Source organism: Acartia tonsa, chromosome 7 (genome assembly GCF_053477335.1).
Source record: "Acartia tonsa isolate MP-2025a chromosome 7, ASM5347733v1, whole genome shotgun sequence".
NCBI classification, from domain to species: Eukaryota; Metazoa; Arthropoda; class Copepoda; order Calanoida; family Acartiidae; genus Acartia; species Acartia tonsa.
This window is the reverse complement of record NC_137266.1, coordinates 18,470,781-18,497,247: the sequence shown is the minus strand read 5'-3', so window position 1 is coordinate 18,497,247 and position 26,467 is coordinate 18,470,781. Positions and strand designations below refer to the sequence as shown.

The 26,467-nt window shown below is 32.0% G+C and overlaps 4 protein-coding genes across 5 annotated transcripts in view; 2 read left to right on the top strand and 2 right to left on the bottom strand.

The window, feature by feature from the left end:
- Positions 1 to 1,363, bottom strand: part of LOC145324999 (uncharacterized) — a 63,333-nt gene extending 61,970 nt beyond the window's left edge. The window contains exon 1 of the mRNA XM_080167777.1: positions 1,299 to 1,363. The gene's annotated coding sequence lies outside the window, so the exon portion shown is untranslated. The remainder of the gene's footprint in view (positions 1 to 1,298) is intronic.
- The window catches only part of LOC145325001 (b(0,+)-type amino acid transporter 1-like), a 355,348-nt gene that overhangs the window by 34,720 nt on the left and 294,161 nt on the right, over positions 1 to 26,467 (top strand). The window lies entirely within an intron of this gene.
- Positions 13,486 to 22,520, top strand: LOC145324998 (transient receptor potential cation channel subfamily A member 1-like). The gene is made up of 5 exons (XM_080167776.1): positions 13,486 to 13,678; positions 15,488 to 15,553; positions 17,548 to 17,627; positions 17,945 to 18,075; positions 18,268 to 22,520. Exons 1-5 carry the CDS (start codon positions 13,574 to 13,576, stop codon positions 21,564 to 21,566), a joined length of 3,681 nt encoding a protein of 1,226 aa, XP_080023902.1. The 5' UTR covers positions 13,486 to 13,573; the 3' UTR covers positions 21,567 to 22,520.
- Positions 23,307 to 26,467, bottom strand: part of uif (sushi, von Willebrand factor type A, EGF and pentraxin domain-containing protein uif) — a 129,435-nt gene continuing 126,274 nt past the window's right edge. The window contains exons 46-49 of one of the 2 annotated variants that reach the window (XR_013881370.1): positions 26,091 to 26,246; positions 24,784 to 24,892; positions 24,158 to 24,453; positions 23,307 to 24,022 (exon numbers count right to left, since the gene is read on the bottom strand). Coding sequence is in view for 1 of the 2 variants with exons in the window: in XM_080167764.1 (XP_080023890.1) it covers positions 24,404 to 24,453; positions 24,784 to 24,892; positions 26,091 to 26,246 (315 nt within the window). In the remaining variant the exon portion in view is untranslated. Of the gene's footprint in view, positions 24,454 to 24,783; positions 24,893 to 26,090; positions 26,247 to 26,467 lie in introns of both variants that reach the window. The other variant, XM_080167764.1, reaches the window with a different exon arrangement.

Sequence of the window (26,467 nt, the reverse complement as noted above, 5' to 3'; positions counted from 1 at the left end):
TATGTCAAATGTAACTTTATGTCAAGTGTACCTTTATGTCAAACGTACCTTTATGTGAAATGTACCTTTATGTGATGTGTACCTTTATGCCAAGTGTATCTTTATGCCAAATGTACCTTTATGTGAAATGTACCTTTATGCCAAATGTACCTTTATGTCAAATGTACCTTTATGTCAAACGTACCTTTATGTGAAATGTACCTTTATGTGATCTGTACCTTTATGTGAAGTGTACCTTTATGCCAAATGTACCTTTATGTCAAATGTATCTTTATGTGAAACGTTTTTATGTGAAGTGTACCTTTATGTCAAATGTACCTTTATGTGAAATGTTTTTATGTCAAATGTACCTTTATGTGAAATGATTTTATGTCAAATGTTTTATGTTTTATGTTTTATGTACCTTTATGTGATGTGTACCTTTATGCCAAGTGTATCTTTATGCCAAATGTACCTTTATGTGAAATGTACCTTTATGTCAAATGTACCTTTATGTTAAAGGTACCTTTATGTCAAATGTACCTTAATGTCAAATGTACCTTTATGTGAAATGTACCTTTATGCCAAATGTACCTTTATGTCAAATGTACCTTTATGCCAAATGAGTTTATGTGAAACGTATTTATGTGAAGTGTACCTTTATGTGAAATGAGTTTATGTCAAATGATACTTTATGTGAAATGTTTTATGTGAAATGAATTTATGTGAAGTGATATTATGTCAAATATTACTGATCCGGAAAAATATGCATTGCTTATATGTACAGACATACTGCCTTTTTTTATTTTACTCTTAAACAGGTTGTTGAAGTTTATTCATAGATTTTTGAAATAATTAATGATTGAATTAAATATTTATTATCAAGAAACAAGAAATGCAAATTTTACATTAAATATCAAAATTATCAAACTTATTAATCATCAAGCTTTGATTTAATTACAAATAATGTAATATTTTTTATGCTTACTTTCATATTGTTTTAAATGAGTTATTTTTAACGAAACTTTATCGTAATCAAATATTTCAGATACAAAAGTTTTAGTATTTTACTTGTAAAGATTTTTCCACCTTCAAAACCGATTAATATCTGATGGATTAGAATCGGTTCTCAGTCATAATAAAAAATAATGTATATCGCCGAATAAAGACAATTTTCATCAAATATTAAGGTAAAAATCATAAAATTAATTCCAGTTTTGTTAGTCCAAGGCTGGTTTTAATCTTATTATTTTTCATTTTAATATCCTTGTATACCTGTCTATAATACAATGCGATAAATATCTAGTGTATAATCTGACCTGAGTGCCCCAGGGTTGCTGAGTGTTGACCGCTTAGCCAGGAAATTGAGTTGTAACTGATGTGAAATCTTACAATCACTTAGGTAGTCAGGTGTGTATATGTACATTTTTACACACTTTTACAATCAGTGGAAATTTACAGGGTGTCCACCGAATAATTTTTCCATAAAGAAATGGGAGAAATGTACAGGGTGTCAAAAGTATAATAAACTCTTTTACAATCAGTGGAAATTTTACAGGGTGTCTAAATTATAATTGTAATCACTGAAAATTTCAAATGAATCATTTTTCATTTATTACTATAGTCGCAGGATGAAGACTTAAAGTTGCAGTTTTAGACTGCTGTTGTAAAGAAAAAGATTGATAAAAAATGGATAGCCAGCTCACGGCTATAAAGAAAATACTTCAAACAAAATCAAAATATTATAGTATTAACATATATGAAAAAGATAAGTGCAAAAATATCAAACATTAAACAATGATTTATCATTACAGTTAAAGACAAAGTCAAGGTGCTTAATTTACAAAATTTGATAAAGTTTAAAAAACTATTAGTTTTGTAGGTCACTCTGCATCTACTATCACTTTTAAACGACGCGCTCAGAGCCTTTTTAAGCGGCAAAGACTTTATTCAAAATATAATTTTTCCTTTGTGAAATCTATAATAAAAAGTAGAATGATGTCTGTCCGCCCGTCCCTTAAGATCTCGGTAACCACTGAGCCAATCGGATTCTACTCTTCAGTGAATATACTTACTGGTCCTGTGGTGGTTTTAGGCTGTTTTCTTGGGGGTGGGACGCCCACTACCTCCCAAAAACCAAAAAATATCCCCCCATTTTGTTTTGTTTATGGGGAAGTAATTTCATCACATAAAACTACTGGCAGCACCAGTACTACTTAATTTTTTTATATTTATTTTTTACCTCTTGGGGCAAAGCCCCTAGAGGCTAGGGGCGTAGCCACTAGTGTAAGTATATTGTAATTGTTTAACACATAACCTTTGGGAAACTTTCTGGCCCTTCTGGCAAAACCCTGTGAAAGCCATAAGTTCAACAAATTCATCCATGTTTCAAGTTAATGTTTACATGACATACATAAAAATAGCCAAAGTTTTACTCATGGCATCTTTATTTAATTTATGTAGAGTTGCCAGTTTACCAGTTTACTTAATGTCAATGCATCTTTCTTTAAAAGTGTATTAGCTTCGAAAGGCAGAATATTTCTAGTAGACTTTGAGGGGAAGAATCATTTATTGTATTTGTTAACCCCTTCATATCCCTGAATATATATAGAACTGTTTTGACAAATTCTTATTCATTATTCAAATAACGGAAACCCCCCTAAAGGCCTCTAGGAGGGTACACCGACAAACGTCCTACTACGACAAACGTCCTAATGCGACAAACGTCCTAAACCTGAAAATGCGACAAACCTCCTAATGCGACAAACGTCCTAAGCGACAAACCTCCTAAACGACAAACGTCCTACTGCGACATCTCTTAAGTAAAACCTCCTAAAATATTAAAGGTCGAATTTTGTAATGCAAGGATGCATCGGGTTCGAAACCATGCCATTGGATAGCCAACACAGACTTTGGAAAAACTGTCGGACAGATTTTCAAAATTTAGCTTATGGATAAACTTATTCAAGAAATAAATTTCAGTTAAAAATTATTTCCCTGTGTTTTATCGCCATATTGGTTTTCATTGTTCAAATGTTTTTTTTTGTTAGTGGATTTTGTTCTCAAATTTTAGAAGATTTTTTTATTTCATAATTTAAAAAAAAAATTAGGACGTTTTACTTAAGAGATGTCGCATTAGGACGTTTGTCCCTTTAGGACGTTTGTCGCTTAGGACGTTTGTCGCTTAGGACGTTTGTCGTTTAGGACGTTTGTCGCATTAGGACGTTTGTCGCATTAGGACGTTTGTCGTAGTAGGACGTTTGTCGGTGTACCCTCTAGGAGTGCTCGGGGAGGGAGATATTTTGTCCGTTGGTTACACTCCCCCCCCCCCCCCCGACAAAGAAATTACAAACCTTACCTAGAAATTTTATAAAGCTTAATCGTAAAGGAAGGCCATATCGGTCTACTGGTTCACGGCATACAGACACACAAACATGCTTTTTTTATAAGGATCGATTGTAACAAAGGTATAATCTATATTATAACAATTCTATGTTTGGTGTGTAAAATATCCAGGGAGGGAGGAGACAATGGGCTATTTATTTCATCAGTCCCAAAAGTTTTATAATAATGTTTTCTTTTTAGTTGATTTAACAACTTTAGGAACTTTTAATGTATTTTGATTGTTTGGTTCATTAAGTTTAGTGTACAAACATTTTAACCACTGATTTTAATCTACAGAAGGGGTAATTTAGTGATGTACATCAATTTATCGACCATTGTCTTATCCCTTTAGATTCCTGAAAATATCCATTCATTCCACACGTTCTTAACAATATCACACAAATTGATAGCGAGTAATGGATATCTGAAAATACGCATTGACACCAAAGAGTACAAATGTTACGCCAATTGTGATCACAACTCTCACGTTTATATAAAAATGCGACATATAATAATAGCTATTAAAACAATTTTCAAGCATAACTTTTATCTTGTTAGGATAACAATTAAATAAGAAAAATATTTTTACCATATGAAATTCGTGATCAAACACCTAATTGAAAAAAAATGCAAGACATAGCTCTTATTTTAAGAAAGACTAGGGGCAACGAACGCCCCCAAGAAGCCTCTAAGTGTTCTTAAGGTGGGAGGGGGATAAGTCAACCGCCCTTCTACTTTTTAATTTGAGTTTTAATAAGAAATATTCAGAAAAAAATTTTTGTGGGGGATTTTAAATTGGGAGGGTGGAGATACGCTCTCCCAAAATAGTTAAAAACCTTCCCTGTACCTAAAAAAAGCTTAATTGCAAAGGAAAACCAAACAGATGTTATTTTCAAAAAAATTTTATAAAACAAAAATTGGCGCATTTGTATGAACACCAGAATTATAGGTTTGAAAGGGGAAGGAAAAAAAGAGAGGGGGAAGAGAGGGGGTAAACTAGTTTGAAGATATCTGAGAATAGTTATGATCGCCATCTTCCACTGATGACGGGTAATAAAAATCTGAAAATTGAAATGACGCAAATGACGCAAATTCTGACGCAAATTCTGAACGCAATTCTCACGTTTATCTAAAAATGCAACATATAATAATAGCTATTAAAACAATTTTCAAGCATATCTTTTATCTTATTAGGATAACAATTAAATAAGAAAAATATTTTTAACATATGAAATTCGTGATCAAACACCTAATTGAAAAAAAATGCAAGACATAGCTTTTATTTTAAGAAAGACTAGGGGCAACGGACGCCCCCAAGAAGCCTCTAGGTGTTCTTAAGGTGGGAGGGGGATAAGTCAACCGCCCTTCTACTTTTTAACTGAGTTTTAATAAGAAATATTCAGAAAAAAATTTGGGGGTGTGATTTTAAATTGGGAGGGTAGAGATACGCTCTCCCAAAATAGTTAAAAACCTTCCCTGTACCTAAAAAAAAGCTTAATTGCAAAGGAAAACCAAACAGATGTCATTTTTTAACAATTTTATAAAAAAAACATTGGCGCACTTGTATAAACACCTTATCGCTATCAAGTTTTGTAATAGATAATCCAGAAAAATCCAGTTCAAAGGGGAATGCATAAAGAGATGGGGCGAATCGAACCGAAAATAGTTATGATGGACATCTTCCTTCATCCTTCCACTATCCACAAATTTGACACGCCTAGCACGCCCCCTTCGGACACACCCCTTGTCCCTAAATTTGACCTATCATCCCCCATTCTCCAATAAAATACAGGTTGTTGACAAAGGAGTGCCAAACTAACCCACGCGGTAGGGGCGTGATTTAAATATATATAGTACACATTTATTTAAACTTAATTTAGGGGGTTACATATTATTACAACGTAGTTATAAGACTTAGGAAGCAATAAAATGAGACGTTGGGTATCCCTCTAACTGAACCGATTTTTGATTAGTCAACGGATCTAAATTTGTCTCGGCCAGGATATAATTAAAAGCCTAAGTCGGCCAAGGATTAGCTGAGTACAATAGTTTTAAACTCAAAAAATTAAAAATAAAGAGCTAAATGAGTGATTGCGTCTTTCTCTTTTTATCGACAGACGCACTTGGATATATTATTTTCATAATGAATGATATGTATTTCCGATTTTAACGTCAGCTTATGTGTAAATTTGGTGAGCTATATTATTGAGTAGCGTTGTTAAGATTGGATGGAAGAATTTTGTAATGAAAGTAAAAGTGGGGAAGGAGGATAAGGGATGTGGTAGAACGGGTTATCAAAAAACCAAAATTTCTTGCCAGTGGAACAAATTCCACCAAAATACACACCTCCTTGCATTACAAATTTTAGGTAATATTAAATGACACAGAAAAAATTTTCTATAGAAAATGGAGTTATGGAAATCCAAAAAAAGTGGAAAAAAACTAGTTGATTTTACCCTAGCATGTAGATAATAGCGGGGATGTCAGAAAATAGCCTTTATAAACCTTCCTTGAAAATCACAACCCATTCAGTCACAGGGGCGTCCAAGCTTTTTATTTTGGGGGGGGTAAAATTTTTTTAAGGGGGGGGTAATTTGGTTTTGGGGGGGGTAAAATGGCGCGCGAAGCGCGCCGCAAATTTTTTTTACCCCCCCCAAAATTTTTACCCCGGGGGTAAAATTTGCTTGGGGGGGGTAATTACCCCCCCCTGAAATCTGTTGGCAGGGGTAAAATTTGTTTACCCCCCCCAAAATTTACCCCCGGGGTAAAATTTTTGGGGGGGGTAATTTATATTTTATAAAAAATTTAGTATTAAAAATGCGCGCGAAGCGCGCAAAAATTTTTTTTGTTAGAGATTTTCTATTTTTGGGGGAGTATTTACCCCCCCAAAATGGTTTGGGGGGGGTAAATACCCCCCCCAAAATCGTTGGGGGTGCCTACGGCACCCCCAAGGTAGGGGTAATTTTTTTTTGGGGGGGGTATTCTTCACAAAATTTTGGGGGGGCCTACGGCACCCCCAAAATCGTTTGGGGGTGCCAAATGGCCCATTACCCCCCCCCTTGGACGCCTATGCATTCAGATCACTAATTAAAAAAATCTTTAGCTTACTAATTCATATTATATGTTTAAAAGTTTTTTGATACAAAATTGAATAAGAAATATTAGAAATTACTATAGTTTTCAATAGTATAGCGGCGATATAGCAGCGGTCAAAGCGTGTTAAGTTTGGAAGGGCGCAAAAAAATAATGTAAGGACAAAAGGGAGGACTGTAAAATAGAGGGAGAGTGGTGAAAGGGGGGTGGGAGGGGATGAAAATCTCCGAAACTCAATGAAGGATAAAATCGCTCCCACTTTCAATTTCTACACTTTTCTTTTCTAAATTCCTTTCAGATTTCATATTGTGTAATTGGGTGTCTTCCCTGAATTTGCCTGTCAAGCACTGAAACCCCCTTACTTTCAATTAATTTAAAAGAAAAGGAGTAGGGTTATGCTCCAGGGAGTAAGGGAGGGGACAATGGATCGAATATTCAATTTTTAGGAGTCTCAGACTTTGGGGACTGGCTTAAAGGGAACATGCAAGAATTTAGCAGTTTCTGACCAATCTTGGGGACCAATTATGAATGACGTCACGCAAAATCATGCATAATCTCGCGGCAAACTAGCGCGTCAACAAAAAGATAAACAATAACAAGCAGACAGAATATTTTGATTTTGAAAATTATTTTGTAAATTGAATCATTACATTTTTTAAAAGCGAAGCTTTTCTATAATTATTAAAAGCGAAGCTTTTCTACAATTAGGATCGGTCCGTCCGTACGTCCATCCGTAACGGATAGCTTTTTTCGTTAATTTAGACATGTTAGAATTGTCCTATCGATTTCAAATTTTGCATGGTGATTCTTTTAGTAGTTAGGTACGATTTAGAAAGCGTAGCAACTCTATAATCATTACCAAAATGTCCGTACGTCCATTTTAAACATATTGATTTTTTAAAACTTTTTTAAATAGCTTTTTTCGTTAATTTAGGCATGTTAGAATTGTCCTTTCGATTTAAAATTTTGCATGGTGATTCCTGTAATAGTTAGGTACGATTTAGAAAGCGTAGCAACTCTATAATCATTACCAAAATGTCCGTACGTCCATTTTAAACATGTTGATTTTTTTACTTTATTAAATAGCTTTTTTCGTTAATTTAGGCATGTTAGAATTGTCCTATCGATTTCAAATTTTGCATGGTGATTCCTGTAATAGTTAGGTACAAGTTAGAAAGCGTAGCAACTCTATAATCATTACCAGAATATCCGTATGTCCATTTTAAACATGTTGATTTTTTTACATTTTAAACAACAAATTTTTATGTGACCTAATTATCCGATTGTTCTGATTTTTGGTATACTGATTCCTAGGACAACAAAGTACAATATTATAAGCGAAGCAACTCTATAATCAAGTCCTAAAAATGTAAATATGTCCATAATCATTATCATGTAAAAAGCAGTTTTTCAACAAATTTACTTACAAGTTTGCTTTGACTCTTATACATTCTGATTATTCAGTTCTGACATTATACAAGTGTTAATGTCCGTTTGTCCTTCCATTTCAGAGCTTCGCTTTTATGGATGTTGTCATCCTTGTTATATCTAATTCTTGTTTAATGTTAATTCATTCCGATTAGTGCGTTGTAGAAAGAAATTATATTAAGATTATTAGTTATTATGAGCAAAGCCTTCCTATAATTAGGTCCCGCACATTTGTACGTCCGTAACGGTTAGCTCTTTTCGTTACTTTAGACATGTTAGATGTTTCTTATTGATTTAATGTAAAGGCAAAAGTTTTTTGTCTTTAGCTTAATATTTCTGTAATTAATGATCCGATTAATTTCAAAATTTTAGGGAAAATTCACGAAGTCCTGAGTTGTTTAAGGTTTGTTTATCATTAAAATCTCAAGATGGTGTTATTCTATTTTTCTGTCCTGGATGCTAGGAGCGCAGCTACCAGTTATCCTAAGATATGTTACTTAAACCTTAAGATCTTTAAAATTAAGATGTACTTATGTTCTCAACTATTTAATTATGTAGTATGAAATTTTGACGCTAGGTATCTCATTTTTATTTCGTTAAATAAAATAACTTGAGTTAAAAGTTCTGTAGGAAGGTAATTTTTTTAGTAAGTTTTGTCATATAATTATTTAAAGGCTTTTTCATGTCTAAGCTTTTTAATAAATACAATAAAAAAAATTGGGTAAAAGAAGTTGTAAAAGTAAAATGTTTCCTTAATTTTCCGAAGTTTAAATAATAACAATTATGGAAATGAATTGTAAACAAGGGTTTTGATCTCTAGAATCAAGGCTTGTAGTAAAGCATCAGGTTAAGGATGGTGCATTTCGAATTAAAAACAATTCAAAAAGTCAAAAATTTCCACTAAAGGTTGCTATATTGCAAATACTTGTTTAATCTGGAAATATCTGGGTTTTCAACCTTAAAGGGTCACAACTATAAAATTGAATTAACTGCCCATTGTCCCCTCCCTTACTCCCTGGTTATGCTCTACATTGAACTTTTAGTAAAATTGCCCATCCTCTATAATACAAAGTAGAATGATGTCTGTCCGTCCGTCCGCCCCTTAAGATCTCGGTAACCACCGAACCGATTGAATTCTACTCTTCAGGGAATATACCTACTGATCCTGTGGTGGTTTTAGGCTATTTTCTTGGGGCGTTGGACACACCCAACCCCTCTCCCCATTTTTTTTAGGCAGTTAATTTAAAATGTGGTGGTCGCAGCACCAGAGGTACTTTTTTTATTACCTCTTGAGGGGTGGCCCCAAGAGGCTAGGGGCGAAGCCGCTAGTAGTATATAAAGAAGTAAGGTTTTTTGTCTGTAGCTTAAGATTTGGATAACTTCTGAACCGATTGAGTTCTTTATTTTATGGAAGCTTCTTAAAGGTCCTTGGATGATTTTAAGTATTTAATATCTTTATCTAAGTTTGGTTTCATGCTATTTTCTTACTTTCCTTACTCCTTTAAATACAAACCTCCTAGATGCTTGGAGCCTCTAGTAATTTTATTTATATGATAGTACAGTTTTGCTAAGCGTCCTTTAAACTGCCCATCTGTCCGTTATAGATATTTCTACTATTAAATAATACATCTTTGAATAATTAGTTAAAACATTTTTCTTTTTAGCATATCTATATTACTTCATAAATGTAGCTCAGCTTTTCAATAATTAGATTTGATCAGACTGTCCATAACATCCGTTATGGATAGCTCTTAGAATTAATTCAGGCAGGTTTAAATTGTATAATTGATATCAAACGGGTCATGTTGGATTCTGAAAGAAAAATTAACAAATTCAAAAGCGTAGAAACTCTATTATCAATTCCAGAATATCCGTAGGTCCATTTAAAATATGATGATTTCTTTATATGACTTGAGTGGTGATTACTCTTAGAAGGGTGAATGTACCCTCCTCCAAAATAGTAAAAAACAATCAAGGACATCTTGTTACTTTTATATAAGGATTGAATAAATACGCGAAGTTTGACTTAATTTATTTATACCATTTCTACATTTTAGTTATGTACTGTTTTACCTAAAATAAATACCCTAACTTTTTTTTGTTTTATAGCATGACCCAAAAAGGCTTTAAAAATTATCCTTCAAATTTTACTATGTTCTTCTAGTAAAAAAATAGTATTTAAAATAAAACAAGGATGACAACATCCATAAAAGCGAAGCTCTGAAACGGTAGGACAAACGAACATTAACACTTATAGAGTGTCAGACCTATAATAAGAATATATATGTATAAAAGTCGTAACAAAATTTAAGTAAATTTGTAAAAAAAAAACCTGCTTAAATACAGAATAATGTTTAATGACATACTTACATTTTTAAGACTTGATTATATAGATGCTCCGCTTATAACATTGTACCTTGTTGTCCTAGAAATCAGTATGCTGAAAATCAGATCAATCTAATAATTATATTAAATATATAAAATTAGCTGTTAAAAAAATTAAAAATCAACACACTTGAAATGGACGTACGGACATTTTGGCAACAATTATAGAGTAGCTACGCTTTCTAAATCATACCATTACCTAACTACTTCAGGAATCACCATGCAAAGTTTGAAACCTATAGTACAATTCTAACATCCCTAATTAACGAAATTAGCAAATCGTTACGGACGGACCGACCCTAATTATAGAAAAGCTTCGCTTTTAAAAATTAACATGCGCAAAGTCAGATGTCCATTTGTTAAAAAACTTGTATCGAATCTGATTTCATGTCCTACAAACTAAATATTATATCAATACTGGAATTTTAAACAAGGATTAAAATATCTCAGACATCCCAAGCAAATATAAGGGAAATAAGATTTTCTCATGGTTGCTATTCAAGATAGAGTGATGAATTGTGTAGTGAATTTTTTCTGATTGGTGACCACCAATGAGAATTTATTCTTTAACTTCCTTGTGTTGTCGGTCTATCTGTATTGATCTAGAGGACATAGTATTTAACACGTGATAAAAGTTTTTTCTTCTCTTAATTGAGACAAAAGGCTACTAAAAGAATAGCATATTGGTGACTAAAAATTATATTCTTTAAATTCAAAAGTTCAATCGGTACAGATATTTTTTGTGATTTTCTCTGCTGTTATCAAAGATAGACGGCTGTAATTTTGTGTGTAGATTCATAAGATCACATCTGCTCTACAACTCAATTTATGTATGTCTGTCATTCTGTTATGATAACTTTTTTACTCTAATCTCTTTTGCGACTCTTTTTTTAGTTTCACAATTAAAAAAATACAACTGGAAAAAAAAGTTTTAGAACAGCTAAGCTTACTACAAAAATGGGAGAAAAGTATTTTAATTTTTTATCTTTTTACATAAGCTTAAAAGTATGTCTATTGTCTGGTATTTTAGGTTGTGAAATTTGTTAAAAATCGCTACATTTTACAAATTTAAGTTAATAGTTTTATTTACAACTAACTCTGAAAACAAAACACTGAATAACTTTTGATTATATGTTATTTCAAACAGTGTTGAATTAATTTCTCCTTAAAATTCAAAGTCGAGTCTCTAACTGTCCTTAAAGAATCCGTTGGATAAAGGGTGGAGGGTTGGTAGATGCCCAATATATATATTTACTAGAGAAATAGGTTTGTAAGATTTCATTTTCTTTAATTTTGTTTTGTTAACGTGATACAATATTTTTACTCTTTATGTAAAATTCTGAATAAGGCATGATATTTAAAATTGATATGAAATAAAATTAACTAAATGTTCACATATAAAATTATATTCACATTTCAGAAACGTAATACTATAAATCTGTTGAAGAAAACAAAAAAAATGACTTTGACCTGTCGAAAAATTTATTAAAATCATAACTACATTATAGAGATGCTTGTAAATTTATTTTATAATAGTATAAAAGTTTAAAATGTACATACAGACTTTCTATGATGACCTTGCATTTGGCATTCTTTTGATTATAACAAAAAGGTTATAATAAATTAATATATTATGAGACATACGACCTGAAATGTAGAAAAGCGTCACTTTAAAAAGAACTATGATCACAAGATTTTATTTGATGTTAGGTTAACCTTCATGGCTACTCCCCCGATTCAATGAATATTTAGCTTGAAATTTTAACTTTTTAAATGCATTTTTAAAATATTTTTTTGTATGTCCTTGTCTGATCAGGTTGACAGGGAAAGGTAACTCAAAGATAAATTAATGTAGCCACAAAATTTCACTCACCAGTTTTGTTAGCTCGAACCGTTCGGCCCTCGGGACTAACAAAAAAGGATTTAATTATACAACTTTTCATTTTAATCTCCATGGAAAATTGTCTGTAATATGACGCTATACATGATTTTTTTAGTATGAGTGAAAACAAGATCTAATACTGCGGATATCAATATGTTTTGTAGATTTCAATTATACATATAAAAGTCCGTACTAATTTGGATTTAACCGATTAGAATTCAACGTTTTTGAGTCAACGAATCATATAACTTTTAAAAAAATGTTTGGGTAATTTACAGTCCAATGTTCTCCCCTTCCAACTTATCATCTGTCTAGTAGTCTACCTACGGGATATTAAAAGATATGACAATAGACAATGAATTGATTTACAGGGTATAGTCCTTTCCACGACATCCCTCCATAAGGGGCGATTCTTCGTGTTTTTCACAGTAGCTTTTCTCCTATTTCTAACCCCTGCGGGGGGCTCTAACCCTGCGGGGCCAATTACCTAACCCTGTGGGGCAATAACCTAACACAATATAACCTAACCTAACCTAAAATAACCTATAAAAAACTATTTTAAAAATGCGACTAATCGCCACTTATGGAGGGATGTCGTGGAAAGGACTATACCCGATTTACATTGTACTTCAATTAACAAAACTATCCATTCTTTAAATTATTAGTTGAAAAATGTGATTACTTTTGGGTTTTACCAACAAATCAAAATTAAATAAGATTCACCAAAGCTTTTTAAGGCAACGAATGAGCGAACTAGTTTATAAATCTATGGGTGCCAATATAATTTACAATCATTAAAAAGTCCTAAATGTGCATGGTATTGAGATGTTCGGTTTCTAAATAATTTCACGCGTATAACATAGGAGCAATAGGTACAACTTTAATTTATGACAGGCGTTTGCGACACATCTAATTCTATCATAATCGAAAGACATTCCGACTTACAACTTGTAGAGAAACTTCGCTACTAATATAATAATTATAAAGACAGGAAATATGAAATGTTTGATACACAAATTAATTATTTAAATTTGGCGCTACTATATAATACGGGTATGTTTGACTGTTCTGCCTCCCATAACCGAAACTGCTCTAATATAAGGATATGACCGTCGCTCCGTCATACTGATTGTAGAATCATATATGCTCTAATTTGATTTTGTTAGGACTTCTAAATGATAATGAGTATTCAATGTACTGATATTCTATACTTGTTCATGTTTGATTGTTTGTTTTAAATATAACTTATTTATGGATGTTGTTTTTCTTGTTTTAAATTAATTTCAAATAGTTTTGCATTAACACGGAAACTATATTTTTATCAAAACAAACTTAAATCATAATTAATCATAAAAAGTCATAATTGATAAATATTTCATCAATATTTGTCCAGACTTGCCTAAGACATGAAAGCGAGTAATCATGTCTTTTTTGAGGCAAATATTTAAAAGGTCGCCACAAAATGGCGGCGAAGTTGACGGGGAATTACATGAAATGGGTACCAGTGCTTCAAATGTTTCATTTAAGGTAATAACTATTTATTGTAGAGGAAAAAGGATGACAACATCCACAAAAGCGAAGCTCTGACACGGTAGTACAACCGAACACTTTCAGAGTGTCAGAACTGAATAATCAGAATATGAATGTATAAAAGACAAAATTGTAAGTAAATTTGTTAAAAACTGCTTAAATGCATACCATAGAATAAGGAGGAATAGAAGTGAAAACCCTGAATATTTCAGGGAAATTTGAAGGAATCTTTGACTTGCGCAGTAAAGACAATATTGCTGAAGTACAAATCACAATGACTAGTTGGACAAAATTAAAAAAGTTTAATTTGTATCAAAATCTAATAGATACTCTTAATTATTTGTTTAAACCTTTGATATTTTAATTCACATTGTGTTTTGTATGGTTTATGTTTGAATAAATTGCTATAATTTACAGTGGAGAGTGAGTACTCTTTATTCCTTTAAAATATTGGTATCATAGAATAAACACCACCGCCATAATACACACCTCTTGTGGAGGAGGTTCCAGCATTAGAAGCTTGGTCGTTTTAGACAAAGATGAAAAGTTACTTTTAATGTACACCTTTTTTTGATAAGTACGATTGACCACGTTTATAATTTTTAAGGGTCAGCTAAATGGGTACAACCCCTCCCCCCCCCCCCTCCCCTACCTCAAGTTCATGTATGGATGTAGTTGCTAGTATGTATAATCAGGTGTTTAAAAACAGCATAGGAGCGAAACCTATCATATAAATGCTGAGACCAATAATTTTGGTACATTTTTGAAAAGTAAGTTGCTTACTTTAATTAAAATTTTTAAGGCTTTGCACATAAAATTCGATTTTAATCCATTGTGAATAGGGAAGAGAAAGCTCGAGGCTTGGCTACAAGGCTTTTAGTAAATTATTGCAAAAGGAATTTATTTTGAATATTTTTTCAGAATAATTACTTAAATCATGTGATTTACTAACAGCCTTGTAGCCGTTTTAGTCTTTCAAATGTTCCAATTTAGATTCAGGCTAGCCAGGCAGAATCTTCTACCTGGATTCTATTCTATACTTTATCTTCTTTGATGCATACCTATAATTTTAGGAGTTGATTATAGAGATACTTCGCATATCACATTGTACTCTGTTGTCTTAGAAATCAGTAATCCAAAAATCAGATCAATCTGATAATTATATTACATAAAAATAAACATGTTTAAAATGGACATATGGACATTCTGGCAACGATTATAGAGTTGCTACGCTTTCTAAATCGTACCTAACTACTACAGGAATCACCATGCAAAGTTTGAAAAGGAAAGGAAAATTCTAACATGTCTAAATTCACGAAAAAATCTGTCTGTTCCAGACGTACGGACCGACCCTAATTATTGAAAAGCTTTTTTTAAAAAAATTATTAGATTAAATCTTTTCTTGTTTACAAATTAGGAATCAATCCTGTGATTTTTTCTTCTATTTTCATTTTGTCTGTAAACTATGAATCGAAACTATGGCTTTTTTGTTAAAGCAAGGCTTTTTTATAATTAGGGTCGGTCCATACGTCCGTCCTTTTAACGGTTAGCTCTTTTCATTAATTTATACATGTTAGAATTGTCTTATCGATTTTAAACTTTGCATGATGATTCTTATTACCGTAAGGAACGATTTAGGAAGCGTAGCAACTTTATAACTGTTACCAGAAAGTCCGTATGTTTATTTAAAACATGTTGATTTTTAAACAACATTTTTTATGTGTTATAATTATCATATTCATCTTCTTTTTAAAGTAAAAGCTTTTCTATAATTATAATTTATTTATCAACTGCTGAACTTTATAGGATAGCATTCGAAAGAACTCCAGAGAAGGAAGAACTAGGACAATTTTTCAGGAAGAACCAACAGAGGTAGTATATATGATTTCCCTCAATTGTAGATAAGTTAAAAATAGGCCAAATAAAAATTTTATTTCAATCCATCCTTCAAAAAGGGAAGGGGGAAAGAAAAAAAAGGGAAGGGGGGAAGAAAAAAGAGATGGGAGAAAGAGATTTTCTTCCCCCCTTCCCTTTTTCGGGAAAGAAAAGTATGACGTCACTGGAGTCGTGTTCCTCAAAATTAATACAAATTCGGGACAGTTTTTATTGTGTCGTCAAAAATAGTATCAAAAAAAATATAGGCAAATCCTGTAAAATATCGAAGGCAAGCCAAAAAGGGTTTGATAGTCCCTTATAACCATGTTAGCTTTACTACTTAATGTTTTTTTCTAGCTCATGTCAGTTTGAAGGTATGTTCTTTCATGACCTGAACCTCCAGGTCTCCAGCAGGTCTTTAAACAAATCCCGTGACCGCAATTTTTGATTTCATAAAATTTTAATCTTATCTAACAATTCTCTATGAAATAATAAAATTTTAGTCAAAATCCGTCGCCGAATTCCTGCCGACTGCGGTGATTAGCAGCTGTCATGAATCGTCTTTACCGCCGAAATTTATGATTTTAAAATTTAGTATTAACTATTAAATTTCTATGAAATAAACATTTTCATTACTGAGGAAAAGATTAAAAATATTTTTTGACACAAAGCAATTTTTAAAATATAATATTGTGATACAAAACAATATGTAGCATAGGTCTCCAATTCAATTTCATTTGAACAAAGTAATAGTGTCTGACTGATTATGACGTAACAAAAATAATTAGCCAATGAGAGGCCACTAAAAATTTTACCATTGGTCAATAACGGCCTCTCATTGGCTAATTTTTTTTGTTACGTCATAATAAGTCAGACACTATTACTGTGTTCATTTCATTTTACAGGCATGATCCTGCAGGTCCTGATTCTTTAGGTCTTCAAAACTGTAAATCACATTTTTAATACGGAGATACAAAACATATTGTAAATAATTATGATATCAAAAGAGTGTCTGTATCTGTCTGTTTGTCCTTCTTCCTGAACTTCTGTAATGTTGATCATATTTTTTTATTTCTATAAATTCAATGAAGAGAAAACTAGGCTGCGGGTAAATTCCGTAATGGTGAGTGTTTTAAGGCTTAAAAACAGGAGTACAACGATAATATTCACTAAATATGTGTATTCCTTATTGAAAAGAACTCTAGGCAAAAAAAATTCTTTTTTAACCGGAAAATTCATCAAATTCTTCGCTCATGTCAAACTGACAATAAGAACAAAATTGACAATTAAAAAAAACTTAGAAGGAGTTTTTAAAAATACAAATAATGCCAATTATTTCAAAGATATTGATTTTTAAAAACATTATTGTCCATGGTAATTCTATGTATTATACTAGCGGCTATGCCCCTAGAGGCCTCTAGTGGCACTTTAAATGTTTTGTTTGTTAAAGTTTACGATAATTCTTTATGTTACAGATACCTCTTAATGTTACGTTGAAGTCTCCCAGATTTTAAGAAAATTTTCAATTTTTTTGTCATTTCTTTTGGGAGGGTGGAAGTACCCTCCCCCAAAATAGTTAAAAACCTTCCCAGGACATATGAGAATCTACCCTGTTAAGGAGAACCCGATCGGTTCAGCGGTTAGCAAGATCCTTCGCTACAAACAAACAGACAAACAGACAGACAAACAAACAGACAGACAGACAGACATCGTTCTACTTTGTATTATAGATGTTAAAAATTAATTTTTGTCAGCTTGACATTAGCAAAGCTTTCGGTGAAAATTTCAGGGTTTTTTTTAACAATTTTCAGATATCTTTAACCTAATTTTTTTTTATATAGGGCTCTATTCAATAAGGAATACACATATCTAGAGAATATTATCGTTCTACTACTGTTTTAAGCCTTAAAAGTAAAACACACACCATTATGGAATTTACCCGAAACCTACTTTTCCCTTTATCAAAATCTACATTTGCAATTTGATTTTAGATTGAGGTAGAGCCAACTTTTGATTACAGCTGGGTCAGAGCTACTTTTGCAGCAGCCAAGAGGGGCAGATTTGATTTCAGGTAAACATATATATTCCAGGCAGGGAAGTCCAAGGAAGAGGGGGGGGGGTAGAGGAGTGTTTACCCTTGCCCCTCAAAATAAAGTGTCCTAAATTTATAGAATTAAGATGGGAAAATCAATCCTTCAATTTTGATTTAAGTTTTAAATTACAAAAGTAAAAAAATATCTAGGGGTGAGGGCATAATCATATTTCTTGGGGCAATTTCTATTAACTATAAGATGCTTCATTATAAAGGAGAACCATATCAGTCCACACAGAAAGACATACAAACATCATGTTCCTTTTAATCAAGGATAATAATCATGTATATTTCAGTCTTGACGTAGCTGAAGTTGATGCCATCAAAGAAGTGATCAACAAAGCAGATGATGAGACAGGCTACACTCTACTACATTATGCTGTCAAATACAACAATTTTCAAACAGCTACAGATCTCATTGTTAAAGGTAATCCAGTAATTAGATTAATTTCTTTAGAATTGATAGAATTTGTACAACAGTACCTTTATTGTTTTAAGTTATACTCTGAAAAGTTTAAAGATGTTTTCTATTTATCCAGAACATATAAATTCATCAGCATTAAGTAAACTTATAAAATAAATATGATATATTAAATATCAAATCTGTCTATCAATTCAGGTGCAGACATAACAGCTAAAGGACCTAGTGGAATGACTGCTTTCCATCTTGTCGGTAAACATTGTCAAGTAACAAACAAAGCGCATCCAGATTATGATAACTTTAATGTCTTCTCTGATTGGCTATTTGGAGTTTGTAAAGATAACAACATAGATCCCCAAATTGAAACTGTTAGAGACAGATTTGGATTTACTGGGCTTCATTATGCTGCTAGTCAGGGAAATGCATTTGTAATCAAGCATATGCACCAAAAGAATAAACTTTATTCAATATTAGATGAAATTGATATGCAGAAAAATACTGCATTACTTATTGCTATTCAAAAAGGCCATATTGAAGTTGTCAGAGTTCTGTTGCAGTTTGGAGCAAAAAGAAATATAGATAATTCTAACGGCAGAGATTGTATTCATTTGGCAGCTTTCCATGGACATTTACAACTTCTAAAAGAATTGATAGATGATCTAGGGAGTGAAGCCCCAAATGAAAATGATTCAAAGAAAAGACTTTCCAAGAAATTAGCTTTGGATCTGAAGATATTAAAAAAAGATGATCAAAACAATAACATTCTCCACTTAGCAGTGAATTCCAAATCACTTGCTACAGTGAATTACATTATCAGAGAAATGAAATTGGGAAAACAACTGAACAAACCCAACAAATGGGGTGAGTTTCCTATACATAGAGCAGCAAAGGCAAATCTTATTTCCATAGTTGATGCTTTAATAAGGGACCAACCAGATATTATTGATGCAACTAATAAGCAGAAGAAAACAGCATTACATCTAGCATCAGAAAATGGATTTGATAACTTGGTTAAATTACTTTTAAGACATGGAGCAGACACTACTATTGAAGATCATAATCAAGGAACTGCTGTTGTGAGTGCAGCTGGGTTAGGCAATGATACAACTCTGAGTTTACTTTTAAAGAGCCAAATTAAGGAAAAGATCGATGCAATCACTCAAGATGACAGAAAACTTCCAACTAAACGTATCATTCTTTTCCGAAATATTGGTGCTTCAGATCTTCCTCAACCAGTACACCCTCCTGCTGAAAATGAAAGTTTAAAAATGTTTAAACCAAATGATCACAATAGACTTATGAAGATAGCAATTGAGAATAACAACCCAGAACAGCTAAAAGAACTTCTGTCCTTTATGGATTCTGGTGATTTATTTGATGTAAAGAACTTTAGCAATGAGTTGCCAATTCATACAGCTGCTCACAAAGGTAACATTGCATGTCTCCAAATTTTGCTGGATTCTAATTTGGTTGATGAAACAGTTGTACTTGCCAAAACTTTAAATGGTAGAACTGCTTGTCATTTGGCAGCAGAAAAAGGTTTTGATGGTATAATAAAAATGATCATCGAACGCTATCCAGAAGCAGTTTATGAGGTTGATGATACAAACAACACTCCTCTTCATATTGCTGCTCTACATAAACATCATAAATGCTTAAAAATTTTGCTAAAGGAAGGTACTCAACTAGAGCATGAAAATTACCACCGATGTAATGTATTTGATTGTGTTGTTATATCTGGCTCTGTTGAAAGTCTTGATTTGCTTATCAGACATGGCAGTCTTGATCTAGCATACTACAGAGAAAAAATATCTTATCAGAAAAACAATCCTCTTCATTTAGCTGCTAAATGGGGTAAAAAAGATATACTCATCAAGCTTCTGCATTATGGGTTAGATATTTCAATTGTAGATAAGGAAGGATTAACTGTCTTGCAGGAAGCAATCAAATATAAGAAAGGACAAGTAATCGAAAGCATTATAGATTGCAAGTACTGGAAAGAATCATTTGGAAATAATAGTAAAACCAAAACCAAAGTCATGAAAGACCTCATTGAACATTATCCTAACATTGCTGAAAAGGTAATGGATAAGTGTGTTAAGGAAGTTAAACATAGATATGACAATCTAGGAGATGAATACAAAGAATTACATTTCAATGTTCAGTTTTTGGAAGATGTTAACAGTAAGTCAAAATCTACCTCTGACCATCCCTTATGCACCATTGTAAAAAAGAGACAGGCAAACCTTCTCAAGCATCCACTATGTCTTGCTTGGGTTAAAGATCAGTGGAATTCACAGGCAAGATATGTTTTCTTCATAGAAACAATCACATATTTTCTGTATCTAGTGAGTTTAACTTACTACTGCTCTGTGAGTCTTGACAGAGAATCACTTTCCATTGCTACAAATTCATCTTTCAAAAAATTTAATGCAACCGAAATAGAATATAAGTTAGATCAGCGAAATACAAGACCAGAGGTACAACAAGCTTTGGCATTTGTGATTGTAACCACTTGCATAAACATGTTCTATGAAGTTATGCAGGTTAACAGTATTGGAATATCCTACTTTAAACGTGTGACCAATATCATAGATTTGTTTCTGTATTTTGGAACAATCATCTTGCTTTGGTCCCCATCTATAGAGATGAGTTTGGCCCATTGTTACTCAAGACTGTGTTGGAGATGGCCCTTCAGTGCAGTTCTTCAAGTTACAGGGTGGCTCAATTTTCTCAGATATTTGACCTACTTCTCTTTCTTTGGAATTTTTCTCAGCATGTTCTCAAATATACTGCTGACTGTGTCCAAGTTGTCATTCATATTGGCAATCTTCATACTAGCCTTCTCATTTGGCTTCCATGCTACCCTCATGAACCAAGATGGGTTTTCTGTCTATGGATGGGCTTACTTAAAAACATTAATCATGTCAACTGGTGAATTTGAGTATGAATCAATCTTTCATGATTCAGACTCTGTTGTCCCATTTCCATTCATAACAATAACACTCTTCATTGGATTGATTGTTGTCATGACATTTGTTCTGCTGAACATGCTGATTGGTATAGCTGTGGATAACATCAGCAAGATTCAAGAAGATGCTGAAATAGAGAAAGTCTCTTCAATGATTGATCTCGTGTTTGAGATGAGAAAACCTTGGTTTAGGTCTATGGGTAAGATAGGCAAGAAGTTGGCCAATACACTCTTTCCAAATTACTTTGCAACAGAAGTTAAGCACTACGATGGTATCATCAGCATTGTTTGTCATGAGAAAAGCCCACTTGGAGATCTGTTAACAATGAAGCATTTCTTGAGCTGTCAGAACATCTGGGATCTATACAAAGAGAGGAAATTCAATAAGCATAACCAGTCTGAACTCAAAACACTGCTTAACAAAGTTGATGAATTGAATGTGAAGGCTGAAAAGATTGGTTCAAAAGTTGAGATGCTGTTTGATGAGTTGCAAAGAATGGAGATCTTGAGAAAAATTACAAATTAATAAATATTGTGGATTCATAGTCAGCCATTCCCTTGGCTTAAAAAAAGATAATGAATATCAATAATTAACAATTTTAATTTTAATACTATTGGATTTTAAAAAGAAATTTTATATTAAAAAAATAAGTTATTTTGCCCTAGAAAGTAGACCTAAAACGAGTTATGTATATTTTGATGTTAGTTTAAAAGCCCTTCTGATGTTAGAATAATAAGCTTTTTAAAACATGATGTTAATGAGGGAGGAGAGTAGAATATAAAATACACTGGTACCCAAAGAAGATAAAGTCTTTGCTGGTTTCCAACGTTTTCTTTTTCACAAGCATAAAAACTTAGTGTGATTATATTAATTTATGATTGGTTGGTTCCAAATTAGTAGCATCCACACTTTCAACTAATAATTATATTTGCAGAATGGTAATTTTTTGTTTATCATCATTGGGGATGCACATTTATTTATTGTCAATTGTCTTATCCCTTCAGATCCCTGGGGGCATGTGGTATTTGAAGTTTGGAAAATTATACCTGTTAATATGGTTTAGCTTATTTTATTTGATGCTTATACAATGCTTAAATTTCTTTCTTTCTTTAACTATGCTATTTATTGATATAAGTAGCGCAATGATAACAATTCAACAAAATTTTAAATGAAATATTAATAAACATGACTAAAAACTGTAATAGGTGCTGAGAATGAATTGCATTTATTATATAACATTTATATAAATCTACTTATTCAGACGGACAATGTCATATGGAGGATCTATTGATATTACAAATCTACCTATAAACTTTAATTGAAGCTTTTACATAAAAATCATCGCTTTAATGTAATATTTTTTAAAACTATCTTAAAAATATGTGATGATATTAAGTACATGTTTTATTATTTTATTGCAAATGAAAGCTTTATTAAAATAAAATACAAGTTGTTAAAACAATATAGAATTGAAAATTTTAGTGTAGAACTAATGTTTTATTAAGTTTGACTTTTTAAAAACATGTCTGGCGAGATATTTCAACATAGGCGTATACGGCAATATGAATAGGGGGTGAATGTCCCCATCGAAAACACTCCATAGTTAGCGCAGCAATCAAAGCTATCAAAAGCATTATATGGGAAATTCGTAATACGAACACTTAGTAGAAAAGTCATAAAAAAGAAACCTTTATACATATGTTTTATACGTCTATGCAGCATAAACACCATGCAGTACAGCGGCCGAGGAAATAATATTTTCCTTATAGAGCTATACAAAAAAGTGAATCATAGAGTAGCCCAGTTTTCTTTGGTTGTCGCTAGAGAGTAAGGGAGGGGACAATGGGCAATAGTTAATTCAATTTTAGAGTTCTAGCTCAATATCTTCAAAACCTGATATATCTGGTAAATTCCAAAAATTTAGACATGGCAATCTTTATTAGATTTGTATAAAAAGAAATTATTAAACATTGAAAGACAAGTGTTTTTACATTAGGCTATCCTGTCTTATTTTCCTGTGAATAGTCTGTAAGTTATCATAAAAGGTATGACCTTAGTCAGTTTCTCACAAAATAATACCATAATTGGGGTTTGTTTTCATAGTTGACAAGGGGTTGATTAGAATGGACCGTTACAGAAGTATCACAGTAGAATTTCTGGTTTCTCCCACCCATTCTTAGAAGAAAACTATTTTGTTTAAAAGCGGATGTAATTTTGTGTTCACCGAAAAAAAATTAAAAGAAACAAATAAAAAAACCCACAATATTTTATAGTAAAATATATATTTACTAAGTATATAGCATATATTAAGTTACAGTTAACAAATTGTAAAAAGATAATTTTAAAAATATAACTCGAAGATCATTAAATGATACAAGGAAGACAGGAGTTTAAAAATCTCTTATTATTATTACTAAAAAGAGATTCTTTCAAAACGACGACATTTTTCAAGTTAAAACTAGTAAAACTGTTCACTATAGAAAATCTGTACATTTTATCCTATTTTTTGTCATTTGTTGTCATATGTTTAACAAATTTAATATAAAAGTGTTGGTTTCATAAGTGTTAAGTCTAAAATGTCAAATAATATACTAATAATTCATTAATAAAAAGTTTAGATTCGGAGACAAAAAATCTCATTATATGGCCATTTAAAAAAAATATACAGAAGAGGCTAAATGCCATTTTTAATTTTGATTAACAAAAAATGCGCTTAAAACAATGATCAAAAATCATTTCAATTTTTTTCACTTCCATTTAAAAAGTATACTCGAAAAAAGTTTTATTTACTTTACAAATAATGAAAAATAAAAAAATAAAAAATCTTTTTTTTTTTCAAATAATGTAGAAAATATTTTACTATCTCTAAATTTTAGGTACATTGTACTATGAGGATTTTAAAATAAAATTAAAGTACCTTTTTCCATAATTAATGCTCAAAATATAAATTCGTTGGTAAAAAATATTAAATCTTTTAATAACTGTCAAATGTAGATTATTTATATATTTTAACAAAATTGCTGCTTTAAAAAATTCTATAAAAAAATGTTAAAAAGATAGCTTTTAAAGGTAGTAGCTATGTTAGGTAAAATATATTAAAGCAATTTTGTCAAAACATTATATTATAAAAATAACAAAACAGGTTTATAAAATAGTAAAATAATTAAATTTGTGTACATATTTACATCTTTTTTTGTATTATTTCCATCCATCTTGGTAAATTATTTTTCTTGTTTGGCGGGTCATTGACCATGGTATCATCATTATTATCTATTTCTTTTTTATTTTGATTGGCAACAGATGTTTGAAATTGTAATCATTCCTCTATTCTAGTTGTAGAAAGATTATTTTGGGGGGAAGAATTAATTTCTGTCGTCAGAATCACTGGTGGTATCGTTGGCACTACTCTTCTCTGAAAATAAACATTCTTGTTCAATAAATCCTCTTAATATGCCAAGCTTTAAAAAACACTCAACATGATTTTGAAATGATGGTTCAAAAACTGAGGGTACTTCTAATGAGTATTAATAGGTTATTTCTAAATGTTTATCTATACAAGGGGTAATTTTGTTTATCATCATAGAGGATGTAATTCAAATTATAGTAAATTAAAAATGTGGTTAAAAAGTTTTCTTTTAATGAAAGAGTTAATTTTCGAATAGATCATAAGTTTCTAGGAAGTATAAATAAAAAAATTCTGCCTGGACTTTTGAGGTAATCATTCAAACTGTAAATGTTTTACCTTTCTTTGCATTGCCATGGTAAGCATGTCTGCGCAGCCTATCATACAATTCTTCCTTGTTGCCATACAAACTAGCATTAGACCTGGCCAGAGAATTGGTCTTAGGGTCCTGAAAAATGATGGTATATGTTTAAACCACTCTAAGCAAAAATAGATTCAGAGTTTATTAAAATACTTAAGTATTACTTAAGATTTGGTTTTAAAATTGGAGTATTATATTAATATTTTGTAGTTTTGACTTTACAATAGTGTTGGATTGTTACCATCACCCTTATTAGTAGCGAAGCTACTCTATAAATCGAAATGTCCGTCCGTCTGTCCGTCCGTCTGAGACAAAGTGGGGGAAACGTGATTTTCTCGGCTCCTATAAAAGATAGACAGCTAAAATTTTTAGTGAAGATTCTTATAACATATGCCCATCTAATCTTTACATTGTTTTGTCCAATCGTCTGTCATTTGGGGTGCTAGATCGATTCCTACATTTTCATGTTTTTCTGATTTTCTCAACTCCTTTTTAAGATAATGGGCTGAAATTTTCAGGGATTGCTTAAATTTACATTTTACATATTTTCCTTAAGTTTTATTAAGATTTTTTTATTAATAGGGGTGCTAGATCGATTCCTAGATTTTTAGGTTTTCTATTGTTTTCTCAATTCCTATTCAAAATTTACGGCTGAAATTATCAGGGATTGAATATGCTAATAGTCTACATATTTCCCTCAAGTTTCATTAAAATTTGTTTATATATTGTGGTGCTAGATCGATTCCTAGATTTTTAATTTTTCGTGATTTAAAGGATGCGTGATTTTGAAGTTTTCGTCATTTCCCTATTTCATCAAATATATAGGATGACACTGGTATATGGTAAATATATTCATAATATACATTCATCATTTCTGAGCTTCGCTACTTATGGATGCTGTCATCCTTGTTTTATGTTAAGAATTACATTATGCATGGTTATGTAAAATAGACTATGTGTTTAAAACTTGAAGCTTATATTACTGAATAGAACAGAAAGGACAGAAGTACAAGATTGCTTGCAGAGTAGCTAACAGATCTATAGGATAAAAGAATATGCAGATAACTATATCCCCCCCCCTCCCTTTTTCAATGACCTTTTTCGTCTGCTAGCAAATTGTTTTCTGCTACTTGGCTGTGTTAATATTCCCGACACAATTGGTTGATTTTCAATGACTCGATTGAGAGTCGGCACAAGGACACTGCGATGGGGGGATACAGTTATTTAACCCCTTAACCCCTTCCCCTTCTAGTGTTTGAAATAATAAAAAAAAACACAATCGTACCTTAGTATAACCTTCACCATAGAAGTTGGGCATGTCCCATCCATCTTCCTCGTCATCATAGTAGTGTGCGTAGGTACTGTGGTGGGAGGGGGCGATACTCTCAGCGTAGGGGGCTACTGAGGCCCCGTAGTAGAAGTTGACTCCGCTGTGGGCAACCTAAAATTATTGTAATGTGTAAGATGTGTTACAAATCGGTCAAGTAATTGATGATCCTGGTTTATACAAACAAACAGTATAAACTCCTCCAGGGATCTTAAGGGATAAGACAATGATTAAAAATTGATCTACATCCCCAAACAAAAGTTTATTTTCCTTAGATTTTAAAAAAATTAGATCAACCACTCAATTTTAAGAATTTATTAAACTTCGGGTACCAA

What these genes read in the sequence shown, in the direction of transcription:
- LOC145324998 (XM_080167776.1), top strand. Translation starts at nt 13,574, where the DNA reads ATGTCTTTTTTGAGGCAAATATTTAAAAGGTCGCCACAAAATGGCGGC. An exon ending in TTCAGGAAGAACCAACAGAG is followed by an intron (nt 15,554 to 17,547) that starts GTAGTATATATG and finishes ATTTGATTTTAG; the next exon opens with ATTGAGGTAGAGCCAACTTT. An exon ending in TACAGATCTCATTGTTAAAG is followed by an intron (nt 18,076 to 18,267) that starts GTAATCCAGTAA and finishes CTATCAATTCAG; the next exon opens with GTGCAGACATAACAGCTAAA.